Source organism: Chrysochloris asiatica, unplaced genomic scaffold, assembly GCF_000296735.1.
Source record: "Chrysochloris asiatica unplaced genomic scaffold, ChrAsi1.0 scaffold00109, whole genome shotgun sequence".
Classification (NCBI taxonomy): Eukaryota; Metazoa; Chordata; class Mammalia; order Afrosoricida; family Chrysochloridae; genus Chrysochloris; species Chrysochloris asiatica.
In genome coordinates this window covers 6,466,553-6,489,859 of record NW_006408627.1, presented here as the reverse complement: position 1 = coordinate 6,489,859, position 23,307 = coordinate 6,466,553, and the positions used below count along the sequence as shown (strand labels likewise).

At 37.5% G+C, this 23,307-nt stretch overlaps 1 protein-coding gene across 1 annotated transcript in view; it reads right to left on the bottom strand.

Moving 5' to 3' along the window:
- Nucleotides 1–23,307, bottom strand: part of PTPN13 (protein tyrosine phosphatase, non-receptor type 13 (APO-1/CD95 (Fas)-associated phosphatase)) — a 254,452-nt gene that overhangs the window by 97,346 nt on the left and 133,799 nt on the right. The window contains exons 11-17 of the mRNA XM_006867768.1: nucleotides 21,948–22,022; nucleotides 21,650–21,824; nucleotides 17,922–18,075; nucleotides 17,584–17,722; nucleotides 14,029–14,181; nucleotides 10,784–10,966; nucleotides 3,782–3,944 (exon numbers count right to left, since the gene is read on the bottom strand). Coding sequence (XP_006867830.1) covers nucleotides 3,782–3,944; nucleotides 10,784–10,966; nucleotides 14,029–14,181; nucleotides 17,584–17,722; nucleotides 17,922–18,075; nucleotides 21,650–21,824; nucleotides 21,948–22,022 — 1,042 coding nt within the window. The remainder of the gene's footprint in view (nucleotides 1–3,781; nucleotides 3,945–10,783; nucleotides 10,967–14,028; nucleotides 14,182–17,583; nucleotides 17,723–17,921; nucleotides 18,076–21,649; nucleotides 21,825–21,947; nucleotides 22,023–23,307) is intronic.

Below are 23,307 nucleotides of genomic sequence, written 5' to 3'. Positions count from 1 at the left end.
CTCATCATCACATCTTACTGTCATTAGAAAAATGTAACCAACAGTATTCTTTCTCTGAAGTGCAAATGGACACCAAGTAAAAAAATAAAGTATGACACACCTTGGTTTAAAAATCCTAAGATCAACTTTAATTTAAAACATGGAGTTTTTATTAGAGCAGATAACATTATTCTATGTGTTGCTATTATCAGTGTTTTGTTTTTCTTTCACTTCAATAGTAGCCATAATCAAAGATGTAAAACTGAGTCTTACACAGATTCAGTTACCAGCAAATTCCTTTACTCCCAATAGACTTCTTCACCCTTAAGGAAAATGTAGACCAAACTTCAGCAGGAATAATTGACAGTTTAGTTTAGGCTACCTCTGTCTTGTGAATACATCAGGGATTATGGTGATCAAATCCATTTATAATCTACTCCTGGGTTGTTGTTATTAAGTGCCTTGAGTTAGTTCTGATTCACAGCAACACTATAGAGGGTTTCCGACCTTGTGGTAAGCAGTTCAGCGATTAACTTGCTGCACTATACCGGAACTCTTAAGTAAGACTTAATACATTGTATACCTTCATGGGATGGGATCATGAACTGTCTAACCTTTCTGTCAGAACAGAGTCCAACATGGACAGTCAGTATGGGAAAGGACCTCAAAATGAGCCTATATCCTAAAAGCAATGTTTCAAATTTCAACGCAATGGCTGGCTAGTTCCACACTACATTGGCAATCCAAACTATTCTGTTTCTGCTATTGTTCATTCCGTTGTATCATTCTTTATTTTCTTGGGCCTTCAATCTATTACAGTCTTTTGAGGAGACGTACTTCATTTGGTTTTGTTGTCTCGCAGCATCTAACATAATGTCTTCTGAATAGTAAGTGTTCAGTGTTAACCTTAACAAAGCTAACTCCATGCAATCTACTTCTTCTGAAACTCATCTAATAGAAAGAGTACTGAATTAGGAATTAAGAGATTAAGGTGTCAGCTTCATTTGACCTCTTCTTAGGTTTCCTCATCAGTAAAATTTTGGATTTAATGGCTGTTGAGGGCCACCTAGGTAGGAGTCCTGGTGTGGCATTGTAGGATAAGCACTGGACTGCTAGCCATAAGGTTGGCAGTTCGAACACACCACTTGCTCCTCAGAAACCATATACAGGGTCACACTATGAATGAGAACTGACTCGACAGCAGTGAACAAGCGTCATCTCATACCAGTTTTCTATGCCTCTAAAATAGTATTACATTTTCTTCACCCTATCAGTCTTTTACAGAGGACATCAGAAATTTTCATTTGTACAGTAAATAGTTAGAGTCCTTTAGAAACTGACCTTGTGGCTAGCAAGCTAAGTGCTCCACTACTAACCAAACGCTTGGCAGTTCAAACCCAGCCAGAGGGTCCTCAGACAAAGAAGGGCTGGCAATCTGCTTCTGGACGGTCATAGCCTTGAAAACCCTATAGATTACAGTTCTACTCTATAACACATAGGGTCTCCATGAGGCTGAATGTATTTGACAGCAAATTGTTTAGCATGCAGTATATAGTTAGGTAGGCAGGTGGTAGTGGTGGTGGTGGTGTGCCGTGGAGTCGGTTCTGACTCATAGCGACCCTGTACAGGGTTTCTGAGGCTGTAAATCTTTACGGGAGCAGAAAGCCTCAACTTTCTCCCATGGAACAGCTGGTCGTTTCCAACTACTGACCCTCAGGTTAGCAGCCTGATTCGTAACCACTACGCTACCAGAGCTCCTTAAGTAGGTAAGTAGTTACTTCTAATCTGATTTTAAGGGAAAAATAGTTTCTTTAATGGTTTTTTGTTTTGCTTTTTCTTTTAAACTGACTTAAATTTAAAATTCACATATGAATTCAGGGATACATAGCTGTTGTGATCTTAGGGACACACCTGTGATAGTAGAAATGGAAACCCTGAAAAGTCAGTTACTTTCCCACATTCATTCAGTAGTAATGGTGGTGGTAAGACGTGTAGTAAAATAATATTGGTGATAGTGATGAATATTTTTTGACTATTACTCTTCACCAGGCACTTTTCTAAGTGGTTTGTATGTACAAATTCATAAAAACAGTATGATGCAGATGTAATAATGATGACAATAATTTTGTAGATGAGGAAACCAAGGCAGAGAGTTTAAGTAACTTGTTCAAGGTTTCTTTTGTAATGGAGCCAGGTTTTGAATGGTGGTGATCTGGTGATCTTCAGATCTCATGTTCTAACTATTATATATTATATTGTTCTTCTGTATAAGAAATATTGAGGATGGAAAGGTGGCTTCATTTTCACAGGTGTCTTGTCTTTTCACTATGCTACATCTATAATAATATAACTTTCAATTGTGCGATTATGGTTCTGTATTAAATAGAATATTAATTTAAGTCGGAATGCTAACTTCTCTAATAAGCATAGTGTTTCGCTACACTTTGAAAATAATAAGAGCACACACATTTTTAGCAGAGCAAAGCAGGGACAGAAAAGAAACGAAAAGAGATTACTTTATAGCAATAGTTACATTTTATCATGCACAATCCTTACTTAAGAAAGCTTGTTAAATGCAGATTCCATATACCCAGTTCCCAAAGATTGTGATTCATCGAGTTTAAGGTGGGCTCCTGGGATCTTCATTTTTAATTAGCACAGAGACCCACCCCCGTGTTGTTTCTGAAAGGTTTGAAAATCATCTACTGATATGATGGTCATCGTGTCCTGTCTGATCCTACTAGGAAAACACTTTTTGTAAGATTAAGAATGGGAAAAAGTTCAGATATGGAATTCAATAGGATTCTATTGTACAAAGTAATTACTGCTAGTCCACTTTTTTTTTTTTTTTTTTAAGTCAAACTCTTTAGAATGTTTCACTTAAATGTGTAAGAACTTAACCATGCAGAACCAGATTCTGTATAAGTTTAATCTCTATATATGATCATTACACAGTAAGTTTTGAATATTTTTGTTCTGAGATTTTTTTTTTCGCCCTACTGTTGCATTCTTTTCTATTGTGGATCTCTTTTCAAAAGACATTGAGACCACTATCTCAAGCAAGAGTAGGCATGAACCAAACTAAAACTATCAGGTACCATCCCCAAAATTACTGTGTTAGGTACAAGGGACCTACAAAAAAAATCATGGAAAAAATCCATCATCTTTTCACTCCATTTTCCGATGAGATTTTTGAAGCCCCTTGTGTTTTCACTACTCTGGGTACACATTCTCTGCATCCCACTTTCAGCCCTGGCATGATCTCCATGTTCTCTCCCTCATCTAGAAAGCCCTCCATTAATTTTCAACCTTCTTAAACGATTTTTGTTCTTCAAATTCCAATTCAAATGTCACTTTTCAATTATTCTACCCTTTCATCTATTTCATCTGCTGTGGTCCAGTGCACAGAATCTGTTAGCTATAATATCCTGTTATTAAAATCTTGAATTACTATCATGTATTATTTACATGAAGGCTGGTCTTATCTTCCTAAATAAGAGTGTAAATTTACTGAGGGTACAGAACATGGCTTATCCATTTACAATATTTACATCAGCTAGACTGTATCTAAGCACAAAATAGACTTTTCAACTGTTAGTCTTTGACAGTGATCTTCTGTGTGTTGTTTTCAAAATGAACATGAAGTAGAAATCTCTGCATCATTTGTGACACACTTTTATACGCTGGACTGAAAAATTATGCATTTACATTCCTTATAATTTCTTATCCTAAAAATTGGAGCTTTAAAAAGATGTGTGGGAAAAATCATGCAGACACCCTAGAGTCCGGAGCATCTCCTTACCAATATCTTGGGCATCTTGGTGGTTCTGTCTTGCTCTCATCTGCAGCTGGAACTTATGCTGGGAGGAGCAGAGGTGCAGCAGATATTGGCAAACCTTACTGTTGTCTGTCTGGAAGGCGTGTTTTATTCCATCTGATGTATTTTGTAATGTGATTTTCTTTTTCTACAATATTAATCAGGGGTGTTAAAAATTAGGAAACTTCTCAATGACCTTTTTACATGACCAAATTCTTTAAACTACAATTAATATATAGAGACATTATTTACATTTCACATTACTAGGCATGGATGCCTTGGTCTACATCTAATATAAAAATATAACCCTATGCTATACAGAACAGAAAAAACAAAAATCAGTATTACTTGCTATATGAAGAAAGTGTAGCTCAACTCAAGACTATATACCAGCCACTAGCATGGGAAATGGGTTTCCTTAAACAACATAAGTGGTCTTTTGAGTTTGCAGCAATGTTTTAGAAACATCACAAATGTTTGAAAAAGAAATGACAAGAAGCACTTGTCCTACTCTTCGAGTAAAAAATAAAAACACAAACAAAAAACCTGAAGTTCATATTCTTATGTATAATGACAGGAGCTATGCTTCAGTCAAATAGAATTTGGGTGGCATGAAGGCTGGGACACTTGAAGAGAGAGTCAAGTCACTGAATGACACAACCCCGCTGGTTGAGATATGAAACACATCAGTATTTAGAGACAGTGATTCCTGCTAAAATCAGGGAAAGGCAAACCACAAATCAATTTTATCCCTATGATGCTTCCTGAAAAAGGGATGGCTCAGGTGTAAGAATCCATCAAAAAAAGAATCACTACCTATGTAGTGAGGCAAGCACGTGATCTACATGCCCTGAAAGACTAGCACTCAATATGTCAAGTACCTATGACCAATGTGACTGGAAAATTGCATATGCTCAGTTTGATTCCACCCTAGTATGTGGCTAATTCTCCCATGCTAAATTTTCTGTCTACTTTATGACCCTTGCCTTTACTTCAAATGAATGGCATAGAGAAAGCCAAATTTAGCAGGGTCACGAAAGATAATAGAGCATCACCCAAACTTCAATCGTCTGAATGTCAACTTCATAATTTTTGTTTATGCTTTTTAAAATAGATTTTTCTTACACAAATACACTCAAGGCCTCTTATATCATGACCATAAATAGAAAAACAGTACTATTTGCCATATGTAAAAATCAAATATAAAAATAAACAGCACAACAAAATATTAATGAGTTCTAGCTAGCTACTGTTGTCAGTGAAAACTCTGGGACTAAACTGTTGTTAAAACGAGAAATCAGCAAGTGTTAGAGAGAAGTTAAAGATATGTTCCAAACCAGTATAGTTTAATTGAGGGTTTTTGTTTTTTTTTTCCTTAACAAATCTACACCTCAACCATAAGCAAGGACATTGAGCTCCACAGTTGTATTGCTTGAGGTATTACTAAGAAAGGCAGATTCTCTTTAGTATATCTGATAAAAGAACTATACAACTGGTATCTCCAAGAAAACAACAAAAAGCAGCAAAGAAGAGCTGCTCACACACACACACAAACACACACAAAAAACCACAAAAGATATGTTAGGTATCTTCAATAATTATGGAAAGTGATACCATAATTTAAGATCTAAGAAACATGAATAGGCTAGCACCAAATGTAATACTTGGTTCTCTTTCAGTTAATTTTTAACTGGTGGATTGAACAAGGTATGTGCCCAAGGTAAATCACGTGCAAGATATAAGAAGGAAAAAGAATGGCTTTTCCAACTCCCCAGGAGCTAGAAAAGCAAAAACGGAGGGTTAAAAAAAAAAAAAAAAAGACATCTATATTAAAGTGAGAATTCCAATATAAACAAATGCTACCAAACACAAAAGTTTGTAATGAATTGTGATCTATTTTCTATTAAATGAGCTCTTTAAAACTGAACTAGAATACTGTTGTTGGTATTGCCTTCAAGTTAGTTCTGACTCATAGTGACCTTATGCACAACAGAATGAAACACTGCCTGGTCCTGTGCCATCCTCACAATCAATGCTAAGCTTGAGCCCACTGCAGCTGTCACTGTGCTAGTCCATCTCACTGGAGGTCTCTTTTTGTAGCGTAGTGGTTACGAATCAGGCTGCGAACCGCAAGGTCAGCAGTTCGAAACTACCAGCTGCCCCGCGGTAGAAAGATGAGGCTTTCTGCTCCTGTATAGATTTACAGCCTCGGAAACCCTGTACAGGGTTGCTAGAGGTCGGAACCGACTCGACGACACTTAACAACAACAACCAAACTTTACCAAACATGATATCCTTCTCCAGGGATTGGTTCCTCCATCTGAAGTATGAGAGACTAAGTCTTGCCATCCTGACTTTTAAGGAGCATTTTAACTGTACTTTTTCCAACACAGATTTGTTTGTTCTCCCAGAAGTCCATGGTACATTTAATATTTGTCTCCAGAACCATAACTCAAATTCTTCTAAGGTCTTCCTTATTCACTGTCCAACTTTCACATACATATGAAACTACTGAAAATATCTTGGCTTGGTTCTTCTAGTTGGCATCTTTGCTCTTGAACACTTTTTAAATAGGTCTTATACAGCAGATTTGTCCAATGTAATACATCGTTTGATATCTTGAGGGCTGCTTCTAGGAGTTTGATGGTTGATTTGAGCAAAATGCAGTCTTTGACAAATTTAACCTTTGCTCCATTTATCATGACATTATTTACTGCCCATTAGTAAGGACTTTTGCTTTCTTTTTACATTGAGGTGCAACCCATACTGAAAGCTGCCGTCTTTGATCTTCATCAGAAAGTCTTTTTACACCTCTTGCTTTTAACAAACAGGGTTGTATCATTTGCATATTGTAGGTTGTTAACAAGTTGAGTTTTCCTTCAATCCTGATGCCACTCAGATTATCTGCTCAGCATACAGACTGAGTAAATATGGTGTAAGAATACAGCCCTGTCACAAGCTTTTCCTAATTTTAAACCATTCAGTGTCACCTCACCTTGTTCTATCTGAACAACTGCCTCTTGGTCTAGGTACAGGTTCCTAATAAGTTTAATTAAGTGTTATGGAATACTCATTCTTTGCAATGTTGTCCATGTCTTGTCATGAACCACATAGTCAAAGCCTTTGCATAGTCAAAAAAGCACAGACAAACATTTTTCTGGTATTCTCTGCTTTCAGCCACAGTCCATCTGATGCCAGCAATGATATTTCCTTGTTCCATGCCCTCATCTGAATCCAGCTTGAACCTCTGGCAGTTCTGTGTCAATATACTATTGCAGCTGTTTTCAAATTATCTTCAGTAAAATTTTACTTGCATATGATATTAATTATATTGTCTGATGATTTCCACATTCTGATGGGTCACCTCTCTTTGGAATGGGCACAAATATGGATTGCTTCCAGTCAGTTGGCAAGGTAGCTGTCCTCCAAATTTCTTGGCATAGATGAGTGAGTACCTCCAGTATTTCATCAGTTTGTTGAAAGATTTCAATTTGTATTCCATCAACTCTAGGAGCCTTGCTCTTTGCCAATGGCTTCAGTGCCCCTTGGACTTCGCTTGATATGGTAAAACATTGCCCATTTCTTTTTTGGTAGAGTGACTCTGTATTCCTTTCATCCTCTTTTGATGCTTTCTGCATCCTTTAATATTTTGTCCATGTTGTTGTTGTTAGGCGCCATTGAGTCTATTTTGACTCATAGCGTCCTTACGCACACGGGAATGAAACATTGCCCGGTGCTGCACCACCCTCACAATCATCGTTAAGCTTGAGCCCATTGATGCTGTCACTGTGGCAATTTATCTCGTCAGGGGTCTTCCAGTTTTTCACTGACCTTTCACTTTACACAGCATGATATCTTTCTCTAGAGACTGGTCCCTCCTGACAATACGTCCAAAGTATGAGAGACGAAGTCTGTTCATCCTCACTTCCAAGTAACATTCTGGTTGTACTTCTTCCAACACAGATTTGTTTGTTTTTCCAGCAGTTCATGATATTTTTAATATTCTTCTCCAACACCATAGCTCAAATGCATCAATTCTTCTACAGTTTTCCTTATTCACTGTCCAACTTTCACATACATCTGAAGCTATTGAAACTACCATGGCTTAAGTCAGGTGCACCTTAGACCTCTAGTTTGCTCTTAAACATTTTAAATAGGTCTTGTGCAGCAGATTTGCCTATTGCAGTATGTCGCTGGGCGTCTTGACTGCTGCTTCCATGAGTGTTGATGATGGATCTAAGAAAAATTAAGTTTTGCCTGTAGAATCCTTCAGTATTGCAAATCAAGGCTTAACTTTTTATTCAATTCTTTCAGCTTGAGAAATGCTGAGTGTGTTCTTCCCTTTTCATTTTCTAGTGCAAGGTCTTTGCACATTTCATTAAAATACTTGACTTTGTCGTCTTGCGCTTCCAGTTGAATATTTTTCTTTACTTCATTTACTTCCACATTTCTTCTATTTGCTTTAGCATCTCTGTGGTGGAAAGTACGACTGTCTTCTGATATCCATTTTGGTCTCTTCCTTCTTTCTTGTCTTCATGATCTTTTGCTTTCTTCATGTATGATGTTCTTGATACCCTATAACTCTTCTGTTCTTTGGTTATTACTATTTAATACATGAAATCTGTTCTTGAGATCATCTCTAAATTCAGGTAGATATGTGTAAGGGTAAACTTGGCTCTTGTGGACTTGTTTTCATTTTCTTCAGCTTCAGTCTGAACTTGCATATGAGCAATTGATGATCGGTTCCACAGTCTATTGTTGGCTTTTTTGGGCTGATAATATGGAGCTTTTCTACCATCTCTTTCCATAGATGTAGTCAATTTGATTTCTAGGCCTGACATCTGACTATATACATCTGAGGTCCATGTGTATAGTCATCTTTTATATTGTTCTAAAAAGTTGTTTGAAATGAAGAAGTCATTGATCTTGGAGAATTCTATTATGTAATCTCCAGCATCATTCCATACCCAAGGACATTTTTTTCCAACTACTGATCCTTTCTTTGTTTCCAACCTTTGCATTCCAATTATTAGTATTTATCAATACATCTTATTTGTATGTTTTATCAGTTTCAGACTGAAGAAATTGATAGAATTCTTCAATTGCATCATCACTGGCTTTAGTGGTTGGTGAGTAAATTTGAATAATAGTTGTACTAACTGGCCTTCCTTGTAGGCGTATGGATGTTATACTATAACAGACAGCTTTATACTTCAAGATAAATTGTGAAATGCTCTTTTTGATAATAAATGTGATGGCCTTCCTCTTCAATTTGTTATTTATTGCATAGTAAACCATATCATTTTCAGATTCAGTATGGCCAATACCAGTCCATTTCAGCTCACCAATACGTGGGATACCAATCTTTATGCATTCCATCTTAGTTGTTTTACAACTTTCAACTTTCCTAGATTCATATTTCATATATTCCAAGTTCTGATTATTACAGGATGTTTACAGCTGTTTTGCCTCAGTTTGAATTGTGTCCCATCAGCAAACGAAGGTCCCGAAAGCTTTATTCCAATCATGTCACTATATTCAACTAGACTTTGAGGAGGCAGCTCTTCCCCAGTTGTATTTTGATGCCTTCCAACCTGAAGGGTTCGTCTTTCAGCAATATATATGAAAATATTTTGGTGTTATTCACCATGTTTCAATATTCAGTATTCTAGCATTATCTGACAGTATTCCAAAGTTATTTATAAGGTTTTCAGGGGTTAAACATTCAGAAGCAGTCTACCTCTCCTTTTCTTATTCTTACTCTGTAAGTTGAGCTGAAACCTGTCTACCATGGGTGTAGCCTTTTGATATTTTAAATTCTGGTGGCAAGCTTGTAGCATAACAGCAACACATAAGCCACCACAGTACGACATATTGATAGATCAATGATGGGGACTAATATAGAGTTAGTGTTATGTTTAGTAGCTTAGCAAATGAAACAGAGCTCTATGTAGTATAATGATACGATTTGTTGCTTTATCTAAACCAGGTTATATTGTATTAATCTAAGCTTTCCTCCAAGACACTTGCTCTACCAGCATTTGCACAGCGAAAGTAAATTAATTCTAGTTAATTTTCTGGTCTTGATACATGTAGAAAGCTCAAGGTGGTCTTAAACCTGAGAGAGCAAACACAATGTTATCAAGTAATCTGAGTGCTATCTCTCGGCTTCCTAGGAAATCAAACAGCCTAACTGATCTCAAAGGTTATCTACTTTGATGAATTTCTCAGCTCAGTCAAAACCTTGGTATCCTACAACACTGTTCTGCTAAGACTGTATTTCAGCCCAAATAGGATCTAAAATGTGCATGGTCTCTGGTTAACCTTCGGAGCTACACACCTGAATACACTTTTGAACTTTTGTTCCTCCTCCTGGTTAGTCCAGGGGCATTTCCATGTTCAGATATTCCAATTATGTTCAAAATAAATACATGCTCTTAGAGTTTACTATTTTCTAAAAATCATTTTTCTAATTTTACCTCCATAGAGAATATACACCGAAAAGAAAAAAACAACAAAAAACTGTAGGAAGTCCAAGGACTAGTCATGAAATTTATGAAATCTCTGGGTCATGAAAATTCAAATATTGCTGCTGAGAGTAATATGATGAGCAATACAAAGTTTCCAGGGGTTAAATATATTAAGAGGGTTTCCCCATGTGAGAAGTTGCTATCTTGGAACAATTTCTTATTTAACAGAGAAGTCATATTAGTTGCAATTTAACTAAAGTTAATTGAGCATATAACCAGCTAGGAATGTATAATACTTTTTCTAAAATCACTTCCTGAGAAAACTAGAAACGAACATAATCTAAATAGTATTTCTTCAATTAAAAAGGAACAGTTACATAGTATTAAGACATACTTGACCTACTGAATGGCAGGGTCTAAAGTTTATGTAAGAAAAGTCAATATGCTACATTGAAAACTGACAATACTTGTTTTAAAGCATAGTGACAATTTAAAAAATGAGTTTAAACAGACATACAGAAAAAGAAATCTTCTTGGTTTCCCTCCAAGGAAAGCGAAGGACCAACGTGCGAACTCCATTGTGAACCTCAAACACAAGGACACCTTTAGAACAGACACCAAGCAATATTCCTGTTTGCGATTTTTTCTCTGGGTGCACCCGGTGAAAATGAACTCCATATTCTGTCAGTCTTTGGCAAACCTGTTGGAACAACCATCCCATAGAATTGAACTTTGGTAAACGGTGATACAAAGAAATTCTACCAAGGTAATTGAATGTGGAAATGACAGTCTTTCAACAAATCACTCTAGAACAATTCGATATACACATGTCAAAGAATGGAATCTTGGCTCATACTTGATTTACCAAAAATACCTCAAAATGGATCATAAACCCAAATATGAAATATAAAATTTCATGGAAAAATTCCATTACCTTTCCATTTTTCCCTTAGCTTTCTGGAGCCATCTTGTGTAAGACTTCATACTATAAATCTTCATAAAGAGAATCTTTGGTCTAGCCAAAGATTCCTTTGATAAAATATAGAAAATACAAACCATAGAAGAAGAAAAAACTGGTTAACTAAAAATTTATTAATATCAAGACGTTTGCTTTTCAAAAGACATTGTTAAGAAAATGTAAAGGCAAGTCATAAAACACTAGAGATAAATAAATACGAGGGGGCTTCAAAAAGTTCTTGGAAAATTTCTATTTTCTTTAAATTCTTACTTCTCCATGAATGTTTTGAAGCTCCCTACTGTGTGTATGTGTGTGTGTCTGTGTGTGTGTGGTATGTATATCTCAATGATACGGAGATAAAGATTTTGTTGTTGTTATCCAGTGCTTTAACATTCAGCGCCATAGACATTTCAAACAAACAAGAAGATAGATGAACTGTAAAAGCAATATATATGAAGATGTGTGAGTATATATATATATATATGTATATATACAGCAATTTGTTGGTTGTATGCCATCGAGTTGATTCTGACTCAGAGTACCCTGCTTAGGGTTTCTAAAGTTGTAAATCTTCACTGGTGAAGAAAGCCTCATCTTTCTCCTGGGGAGCAGCTGGTAGATTCCAACTACTGACCTTGTGGTTAGCAGCCCAACTTGTAACCCACTATGCTACCAGGCCTCCTTAAATAGTAATTTTTTGTTGTTGTTAAGTGCCGTCGAGGTGGTTCTGACACATAGCGACCCTGTATAGGGTTTCTGCAGAGTGACTGGTGAGCTTGAACCGCAGACTTTGCAGTTCAAAAGGCTTTGCAGTCTGGTGCATTAACCCACAGCACCACACCAGGACTCCATAAATAGTAATGGGAATACAAATTAAAACCACAATGATATATATAACGTTGCTCACCTATTTGAGGGACTAAAACTTTAAAAAGGAAAATATCAAGTATTCATGAGAATTCAGAGCAAGTAGAACTCTGATTCATTACTGGTAAAACTGAAAAGTTGTACAACCACTCCGGTAATTTCTTACACATTTCTTAAACAAGTTAAACATGGCTACCCTAGGACCTAACAGTCCTAGTCCTAGGTATTTATTCATGGAAAATAAAAACAGGCTCATCCCAAAGTATGTATGTGAATGCTTATAGTAGTTTATATTCATCAACTAGTGAAAGAATACACATTGCATGTCTCTACAATGAAAAATGTTTTTAAAACAGGAACAAACTAGTTAGACCTATCACACTTAGTTAAATGTCAAACTTATTATTCCAAGTGGAAGAAGGCATTCTCCAAATACTGCATACTATAGAATTATATGAAGTTTTAGAAAAGTAAAAAACATGGTGAGAGAAAGCAGATAAGTTGCCAGGATGAGGAGCTGGGAATGACTTCAAGTAGAAAATAGGAAACCTTTTTGGGAGAATGGAAATGTGTTCTAACAGGGATTGGCAAGCTTTGCCTGGAAAGGATTAGACAGTGAATATTTTAGGCTTTGTGATCTTTGCTGAAACAACTCCACTCAGCTGCAACAGTGTGAAAACAGGCATCTACCATAAGGAAACAAATGAGAATGCCCAGATTCCAATGGAATTTTTATTTACAAAATTGGTGGGCCATCGTTTGCTGATCCCTCAATTCATCATCAGTGTGAAGGTGGTTGCTCAACTGTCTACATTTGTCAAACCTCACAAAATTGAATACTTGCTTTATATAAATTAAATCTCAAAAAACAAAGCTGACACAAGAATGATATAAAACTGTTTTAAAGACAACACAAATGTATACCAGAAGTCTAACTTTTAAAGTGTGTATTAAAAATACATCCTTGTTACATAAGAAGATGTTAAAGTTAAAGGAAAATCATGGTCAATAAAGCACATGAAAAGATGTTCAATATCATTTGATGTTAAATTCCGTTGAGTCAGTTCTGACTCATAACGACACTACACTATTTAGGGTTTCTGAGAAGCAGCTGGTGGGTTTGAACTGTCAACCTTGTTGTTAGCAGTCCAATTCTCAGAGCACCACAACATCATTTAGCCATTATTCTTCTTGTTGTTAAGTGTCATCTGTCAGTTCTGACTCACAGTGATCCTTTTTAGGGTTTCCGTTTACAAGGGGTGGCGATTGTGTTTGAACTGCTGACTTTGCAGTTCAAATCGACTTTGCTTATCCTATTGCACCACACTCAAAACCACAATATCACTTCACCCCCTTTGAAACGGAAATGATCAAAAAAATGAAAAAAAACAAAACCAACAGGTGTTAGTAAGATTGTGGAAAACTTCTCTCCCTTCAGCAGAACATAATCTTCTATTTGCATATGCACACTGGAAGTACCCATAGTATTGTTCTATTTATTGATTATAAGTGTCCTACCACTTATATGAGGTTGCACAGGAAGTGAGGGATAGAAATGGATACATCAGTCAGTGTTTTGGTCCCTATCTCTATGTGTGTGGCACTGTAAGATAAGCACTGGATTGCTAACCACAGGTTGGGGGTTCAAATCTGTCAGTCACTCCTTGGAAACCTCATACAGAGTTGCTATGAGTCAGAACCAACTAGAGTCACTTCACAACAACATCCCTATGGGGAAAGCTGGCATTTGGTGGGAAGATGACTTTTGAAGGCACTGTTTATTAAGAGGAATGATTGTGTGTACCTTGGAATTTTTAAAATTTACAGTGGTAAAGCTAGATGCATCTCTTTGGTATGTATTCTCCAACACTTCTTGATTACTTTGGGTTAAACGAAATAAAACACAAGACCAATCATTTGCAATCTTGCATGTTTACCTTTAAAAATTCGACCTCTGTCTCTTTTTCAGAAGCTCCCACATAGGTATTATGCAGTTTCGGTAACTCTTGTTTAATATAGGATAGCTCCAGTTTCTCCATCACCCTGGCAGGCAAGTAATGCTCCAGTCTAAAATAAGACACACCATAAACCTAGAAAAGAGAATATTTTTGTAAGCACTCCTGTTTGTGTCCTATGAACCCTCTTCATCCTTTCTTTTCAGTTCTTATTTCTGAAAGAGGTAAGATACTTCTCCTCCTTCTTTTTGAGGAGTCAGTTTTAGAGGGAAAACATCAGTCTTTCTCTTGTACTCAGTGAGGGAGAATGACTAAATTTTGGAGAGCCTGACATTTCACTAGAATCTCAAAACAAAAACATTGAATTAGTTGTTGTCAAGTAGATCCCAACTCATGGCAACCCCATGAGGTTTAGAGTAGAATGGTGCTCTGCAGAGATTTCAGTGCCTGTGTTCCTTTGGAAGCAGACTGTCAGTCCTATCTTCCAAGGTGTCCCCTGCTATGCTCAAATCTCTAACCTTTCAGTGAGTAGTACACACTTAACTGTTTGCATTACCCAAGGAATGTCTGTTTCACTATATTAAGGGCTAATGTCACAAAGGCTATAGCTCATGAGTGGCATGGCCCCTTGCCCTTGCTTCTTCCTCTTAAATCTATTTGTCTTCAGAAACATTGGGCTTTGCACATATGTTCTCCACAGTGACCTTTGCTAAGTTCTTGGTCCATTGCTGCACAGATAAGAATAGATGGAAGATCCCTTTTATCCACATTTGACTAGCTTAATGTCTAGTCTCTATTAGAACTTGGAAGAAAGAGGGGTAAGTGCTAGGTATTCCTAAACTTCCAAATGGAAGAATGTTAAATAGGAAAAAACAAAAACAAAAAAACCCTCATGCTGTCTGACTGTATATAAACAACGTACATGGGGAACCGTCATTTCAAACCAGCAAACTACTCTCAAATAGCTCCAGATTGTGCTATGGATAAGAACAACAATACAAAAGAGGTCTAGAACAAGAAGTGACTGGTTTACAAACTTGCAAGAGGGAGCCTAGATCCAGAGGGCATGGAGGAAGGTAGAATCTCCACTGAGTAGTGTCCAATCTGTCTGGCGGGGCTGATGAAAGGAAATATGGATAGGTCTCTTATGATACAATAATGAATAATTGTTATTAGGACTGATGGTGAGGGTTTGAAATGTAAAGGTAGACATTTTGTAGCAAAGGGAGGGGAGTGATTGACTTTGCAGTCCAGGAGCAGAGGTCCCTGGGACCATCAAGGGAGAAGAACAGAGATCGGGACCCTATCCAGAGAGACATTGATGCCGGAGATGGAGGCAGAGACAATGATTGGGAGTAATGGAGCGGCTGGGGACTCTGTACTCAGGGTCTGTGTGCTGATGACTGGGGGGTAGGCTTGCAGGGTGTGCCCTCTGGTTGGTTGATGATGAATGGAGGGGATTGTAACCATGGCAATGAAACAATATACGATAGGATGAATGTAAAGCTAATGTTCTCCCTTGTAAACTGTCACATAATTCACAATAAAACATTTTTAAAAAGTGGTCCTGAAGCTCAGTTGATGGAGAGGACAATAAAAAGGAAGGGGAGTCCCCGTTGAATAGTTGTCATTTTGTCTAGATGGGTCTGGTTAAAAGATATGGATGGGGATAAGATTCTTATGATGTCAACAGTGATTGACTGTTATCATGACTAATTGTAAAGGTAGAAGTTCTGTAACAAAAACGGGGGAGTAGTTAATTTTACAGTCCAGAAAAAGAGGACCCTCGGACCATTAAGGGAGAAGAGCACAAGCGGAATGCTAGACCTTATCCAGAGAAGCAGCGACATCATAGATGGAGGCAGAGATGGGGACAAGTAGAGAGGGAGCAGATGAAGACTCCAGATTCATGGAAAGAATCTGGCAGCCAGGAGGCAGACTTGTAGAATGTGCCCTTTAGTGCTTTAAATTATTATATATGCCTGAGTGTTCAAAAAAAGAGCTAAAATGATAGAGAGAAATACTGTTAACTGATGGTACATGGAGGGGATTATAACCATTGTAATGAAACAAAGTATATGATTTGTTGACTATAAAATTGATGATCTGCCCTGTAAACTTTCACTCAATTCACAATAAAAGCTTGAAAAACACAAACAGCATTTTAAAACTAAAAAAAAAAAAAAGGAAGGGGAAGGCAATGCACAATTAGGGGAAGGGGGTAAAAGAGCGGGGATGACAGAGGGAGACTCAGGGAGGTATGCATGGGCTAAATGGGATAGAGATAGAGTGTAATGTATGCACAGCCTTGGAACAACAGGGCTTTGTGATATAGGGATCAAGAAATGGTCAGAATGGGTAAAGGAGAGGAAATAATATAATATTAAGGCGCTTGGCTGTTTTGTGGCTATTGGTTTTCCCTGCCTACTATTATAATACAGACATTTAAGTGGGATAGAAAACAATATTGGGAAATTTTATTACAGAAAGCTTTTTATAAATCTATCTTCAGCCTATAATGGATTGGATTATCTAAAAATAGATTGGATTATTTAAAAGCCCAGGGAAATAGGCTTCTTGTTAAGCCTTTTTGGAGGCCCATCCAGAACCTTCGGCGGAAAACAGTCCCAATTGAAAAGACACGCAGACCAACCCGGAATGGGTAGAGGAACAGAACATACTTCTTGAAAGAAAGACCAGTGCGGGTAGGAAGGGCGCAGTTCACTGTGCTTTGACAAACATCTATACTCGTGAAACTACCACCACAATGAAAATAGCTTCAAAAGGTTCTTCCTTCTACTCACAACACCAGGCAACTACTGCTCTGCTTCACTGGCATTATTTTACCTTTTCCAGAATACATAAATGAAACCACATAGAGTTACAGATTATTTTCCTCCAAAAAATGTGTTGAAGTCTTAACCTCTAAACCTGTAAATATGACCCTGTTAGAAAATAAGGATTTTTCTTTTGTTATGTTAATTACACAACAAAACGGGGTAGGGTGGGTCCTAAGCCTAATCACTTCTGAGTTCATAAGGAGCAGAATAGACACTGAGCTGAAGAGAACACACACAGGATGAAAGCACATGCCAATGAATGCCCGAGACTTCCTGGACTACCAACAGGGAAGAAACTCCCCCTACAGCCATGCCCCAAATTTGGATTTCTGGTCTCCTGAACTGTGAGACAGTAAAGTCCTATTCTTTTAAGCCACCCACATGCATTGTGTCACAGCAGCCCTAAATAGCTAAGACAGCTCTGGTAGCGTAGTGGTTACGAATCATGCTGCGAACCTTAAGGTCAGTAGTTCGAAACTACCAGGTGTTCCATGGGAGAAAGATGAGGCTTTCTGCTCCTGTAAAGATTTACAGTCTCAGAAACCCTGTACAGGGTCGCTATGGGTCAGAATCGACTCACCGATACTTAACAACAGCGGAACAGCTGGTAGTTTCAATTTATTAAAGTTTATTAAAAACTACAAAACTCTGTTCTTTTAAAAAAAAGTGACCCTGAAGAAAAATAAGTAACTCCTACCTCTGGCTGATAATCTCCATACTCGGCCTGGAGTGCTAAGGATGCTAGCAATACGGAAGTCTCATCATCACAGTGGATCCTCTCCTCCAGGAGATCCTTGCGCAGCTGGAGATAATACTGATGACAAGTCAGCGCATGTCTGAAAGAAGCAGCACACAAACCAGCTAGGAGCTGATCTTGAACCTCAGGTGATGTTCATTCGAGTCATGCAAATTTAATTTCCAGAATGACTATGATTAAGTACCAGGCTCATCAGAATCAAGTAATTTAACATTAGTAAGTATAAGACTCAAAGGATCATGGGCTGAGAAGACAGAATAGAAACACTGTGCACTCACTGGATTAGACTAGCATCATCCATAAAAAATTTAATTCGGAAAAACATAGTAAAATTCACAGCAGCTTTGCTTTTTTTCTTTGGTTCTTCTTTCCATCCTTCTGGGGCCACTTTGGTTAATTTTAAATCAGGATCAACGAAGAAATATTCATTTTCTAAACAGAATCAGAATAACATTCAGATGAAATTAAAAATTAAATAAGAAAAACCTGCTTTTTCTTCAGATTTCTTTCTTTGTTTTCCTTTAACAGACTTACACAAAATACTATCATAGAGGAACAAGAAGAGTTAAGAAGTATGTCAGGGGGAACCCTATACGGGGTTGCGATGAGTCAGATTCGACTCGACGGTACTCAAGAAACAACAATGACAACAATCAGTTAAGTTAGGACTAAGGTGCACCTGACCCAAGTCATATTTACGATTGCTTCATATACATCAGAAAGCTGGGCAATGAGAAGGAAGACCAAAGCAGAACTGATGCCTTTGAATGATGGTGTTGGTTAAGAGTATTAAATATACCATGTACTGCCAGAAGAAAACACAAATATGTCTTGGAAGAAGTACAGCCAGAAGGCTGAAGCTTCATGTCAATCACTCTGTACACATCCTGAAAAGGGACCGGGGGCTTGCAAACTGGTATCTTGCTTGGTAAAGCTGGGGATCGGTGAAAAAGAGAAAGACAGTGGATACAAACACAGCAGAATAAACATCTTTCTGGTATTCCGTGCTCTCAACCAAGATCTTTCTGACCACAGGAATGATATGCCTTGCTATGTTTCCTCTTCTGAATCTTACTTAACTTTCTCAAGTTTCCTGTCAATGTTGTAGGACATTATTGGACATTGTCAGGAATTGAATCAATATCACTGAGAAATAATGACATCTAGATCTATTGAATTGAAATATGCTACTGGACCATGAGCCACAAAGTTGGCAGTGCAAAATCACCAGCTGCTCCTTGGAACCTCTACACAGGGTTGCTATGAGTTGGAACTGACTCAATGGTACTCAACAACATCTACATAGTTTAAAATGTTGCCCTGGTGGTGCTATGGGCTAGGCATTTGACTGCTAACCACAAGATCGGTACTCAAACCCCCCAGCTGCTCAAAGAGAGAAGAGAAGGCTGTCTGATTCCATAAAGTTTATGGTCTTACAAACCCTACACAGGTTTTCTATGGTTTTTATAAGTGTGTAAAATGTACAGTGGATTTTCATTGGATGACACCAACAAAGTCATATCTTCTTCATATTCTTAATTTCAGTATCATGTGGAAATTATATTTTGAATATGTCGAGTTAAATAAAATTTATTATTATCATTTAAAAAAAAGAAGTGTATCAGGGAGTGCTGAGTCACTACATAAAGATGGGAGGCAACATAGCCCGGTCATTTAAGAGTGGGGATTCCAAAGACAGACCTGGATTCCATTCCTAAACACATCCTTTACTACTCATACGGCACTGAATAAATGATTTAACCTCTCCAGAAATTCATGTTCTTGCCTGGCAAACAGGATAATGCCAATTCCTGATTTATAGGATGATTATAAAAATCAAATCATACAATAAACATAAAACATTTGGTAAAACCTAGCACCTGGTAAACAATCAATACTGTTGTTGTTGTTAAGTGCCGTCGAGTCGGTTTTGACCCATAGTGACCCTGTACAGGGTTTCCGAGGGTGTAAATCTTTATGGGAGTAGAAAGCCTGATCTTTCTCCCGCGGACCAGCTGGTAGTTTCGAATCGCTGACCTTAAGGTTCGCAGCCTGATTCGTAACCACTACGCTACCAGAGCTCCTTACTAGCCATTCTTTTTTTGTTTTGGTTTTTATATTACTGAGGCATCCTGGTGAGGTACTATAGGATAAGAACTGGATTGCAAGGTTGGTTTGAACCACAAGGTTGGCAGTTCAAACCCACCAACTGCTCCTTAGAACCCTAAACTAGGATGCTATGAGTCAGCAGCAACTAGAAGGCACTTAACAAAAACAACCAGCTAAAATCTAGGAGGATTGTTATTTATTTTTTCAAATGTTATCATTTAACATTTCTTATTGATAATCTCCAAATAAAAGCACTATTTAATAAAATCTCATTTATCCAGATTGGTTAAGAAGTTACATGTACTAAGGGGTGCTGTAGGATAAGCACTGAACTACTAACAGCAAGGCAAGTAGTGCAAATCCACCAACCACTCCACAAGAGAAGGATGGGACCTTTCTGTCCCAGTAAAGATTTATAGCCTCAGAAACCCACATAGGATTGCTAAGAGTCAGAATTGACTGAATGGCAGTGAGTTTGGCTCATTAAATAAAACTCTTACTAAGTGACTATCTTTATGTAGATAGCATCATATGATTAAAAATTCAAATTAGTAAAGTGACAGAACATTACTGTGCACAGCTAAATATTTATTGGGTGATTCCACAAGTGAATTATTAATTTTTAAGGAATAAGAATTCAATAAACTATGTTGAAGGGGATGTAAGTTCTTTTATGATAAACATAATATGATCTTAAACTGCAAGGTCGGTGGTTCAACCTCACCAGCTGCTCCTCGGAAACTCTATACAGGGTCCCTATGGGTCAGAATCGACTCACCGATACTTAACAACAACAACAGTTTCAGGACTGTTTGGCAGGATTGCCATTTATGGTACTTGATTGTCTGTTTTCTGAGATAACTTCCTAGAGAAATAGAAATCTGAAATATGAAACAGTAGTTTAAAAGTCGGCACATAACCACCACCAAGGGCTTATTAAAGACAGATGAACTCCAAAGGATGTCTTATTGCTATGACTACTGTAATTAATACATACTCTTCTACAGGCACTGTGCTCTGAGAATACTGTGGTTGTAAACCTCCCAGAGGGTGGCGCTGTAGGACCAGCACTGTACTGCTAACAACAAGGTGGGCAGTTTAAACCCACCAGTCGCTCCTCGGAAACTCTATACAGGGTCACTAGGAGTCAGAATTAACTCAGTGGTACTTAAAAATGACATTTTAGAAATGTGTAAAATGACTTTTCAGTCAACTGACAACAGTATTTAATAATAAATATTGTGTGGTTCTAGAAGAGTAGACAAAATTGGTGTGGCAATTCAGCAACAGGGCCTTCCTGGATATTCTGAATCATATTAGCAGGAATCCTGTTGTGGTGCTGTAGGATAGGCACTGGATCATAAGGCCAGTATGAATCACAAGGTTGGTGGTTCCTTAGAAATCCTATGCAGGATGGCTATGATTCAGAACCAGCTTTATGGCATTTAACAACAATTTTTATAGTATAAATTCAGACATTTGAGAAAAATATAATGGACACTAAATGAGAGTAATTTCAAAATCAAAGGTTAAAAAAAAAAAAAAAATCATCATTGTTAGATACAGATGTGTGTTAAGTGCCCTTAAGTCAGTTCTGACTCATAGGGACTCTGTATAGGGATTCCAAGGAGTGGCTCTGGTGGTCTGAATCACTGACCTTGTGGTTAGGAATCCAGTGCTTATCATACAGCACCAGGACGTCATTTGCAAAAGTTGCCTAAAAGCTAGTTTAATTAAAAGGGCCATTAAAACAATGCACATGGCAGGAAATGGAAGGGCATTCCTAATCACTTTTACACTGTAATGCTGACTTGTTCAGGCATGAAAATAAGTAAAACAGAAGTCAACCAGTTGACAAGTTTCCATACTGTACCCTGAATTTAAAATGCCTTGGTACCTTTAAGAGTAGCTAAAGCAAACAGATGATGTTCCACTAAACCAATATGGGCCACAACCATATCGAATACATCTTTACATATAGTTTTGGTATCACAAGTCAGTTCCAGTCTTTGCCCATTCAGAAGCATTATGTTTACTTTTCTTCGGCTATCTTCATTCTTCCCTTTCTTGGTCTAAAATGGAAAGAAATGAATGGAATTTATGAAAATAAATATTACAAGAATTTTAACTGATGATTTAAAAATATCATTCATGAAATTTTCTAAGAGTGACACAAAATTGGTTTTATTACTTACAAGGATAGATCGTGGCAAATCCAAAGATACAAAGGGCTCAACTGTCATTTTCACAAACTCAGGGCCAAAGAAATTCTGCAAATCAAATCAGTAAAGGCAATAATTTTTATGAGTTTATTCTAGATCTTTTTCCAAAACATAATAAGATAATAATAATAAACTTCATGTAAAGTCACCAGTCTGAAACAAATGTACAAACATTCAACAAATAAGTAGTGTGAATTCTACAAAGAATAGGGAAGGATTGTGTCTTCCACTAAATTTGAGCTGATTTCAATTTCATTTTCTATCAGTGATGTGAACTATAATGCCTTATTTTATATTGTTTTACAGTTTTCTTACGAAGAGTGGTACTCTAAAGACAGGTTATCAAGCTCTTATAAAGACTTGATTTGATAACACTAACGTGTGGAGTGATTCTATGGAATCTCATTGTTTTAGAGAGTACTATTTAATTTCTTCTAAGACAGGTCATAGTTAGAGGGAAAATCTACTTTGTGACATATCCATTTGCAATAATGTTCTTAGAAGTATAATGGTACTTATTTTTTGGTTCAAAAAATGATAATTAGGTGTGGGACAAATAGTTAAGTGCTTGATAACTGACTGAAAAGGACAGCAGTTTGAACTCATGTAGAGGTGTCTCCCAAGACAGTCCTGATAATCTAATTCTGAAATGTCACAGCCTTGAAAACACTATGGGACAGATCTACTCTGCACACTCAGCTTCATCATGGGTTGGATCTAATCTGATGGCAACTCTCATACTTCAGATATAGTGTCAAGAGGGAGAAGGATATCATGTTTCATAAGGTGGAGAGACAGAGAAAAAGAAGAACCCCAACGAGGTGGATTGGCAAAGTGGTAGCATCAATGGGCTCAACCATGACAACAATTGTGAGGTTGGCCCAGGACCGGGTAGTGTTTCGTTCTGTTGTACATAAGATCCCTATGCATCGGTACCGACTTGATGTCACCTAACAACAACTGACAACAAGGACAGTATTGGTATCACAGTTTCTAACACACATCAGAAAATAATAAGACAGACATAGGCAATAGGGTTTGCACTCCTCAAACTATTCTTTCCCTTTACCTAGTGCATAATTACAAGTTCTATAGGGAGGTTGGAGTTCTAGTGTAGTTCTAGATCTAGTGGGTTAATGTGCCAGACGGCAAAGTCGTTTGAACTTTGGTGGTTCAAAGATCGGTGGTTCAAGCTCACCAGCTGCTCCTCGGAAATCCTCATAGAGGTCACTATGAGTCGGAACTGACTCTACAGCACTTAACAGCAACAACAATAGGGAGGTTAAGACATTCTGGTAGCACAGTGCTTATGAGTCAGGTTACTAATCGCATG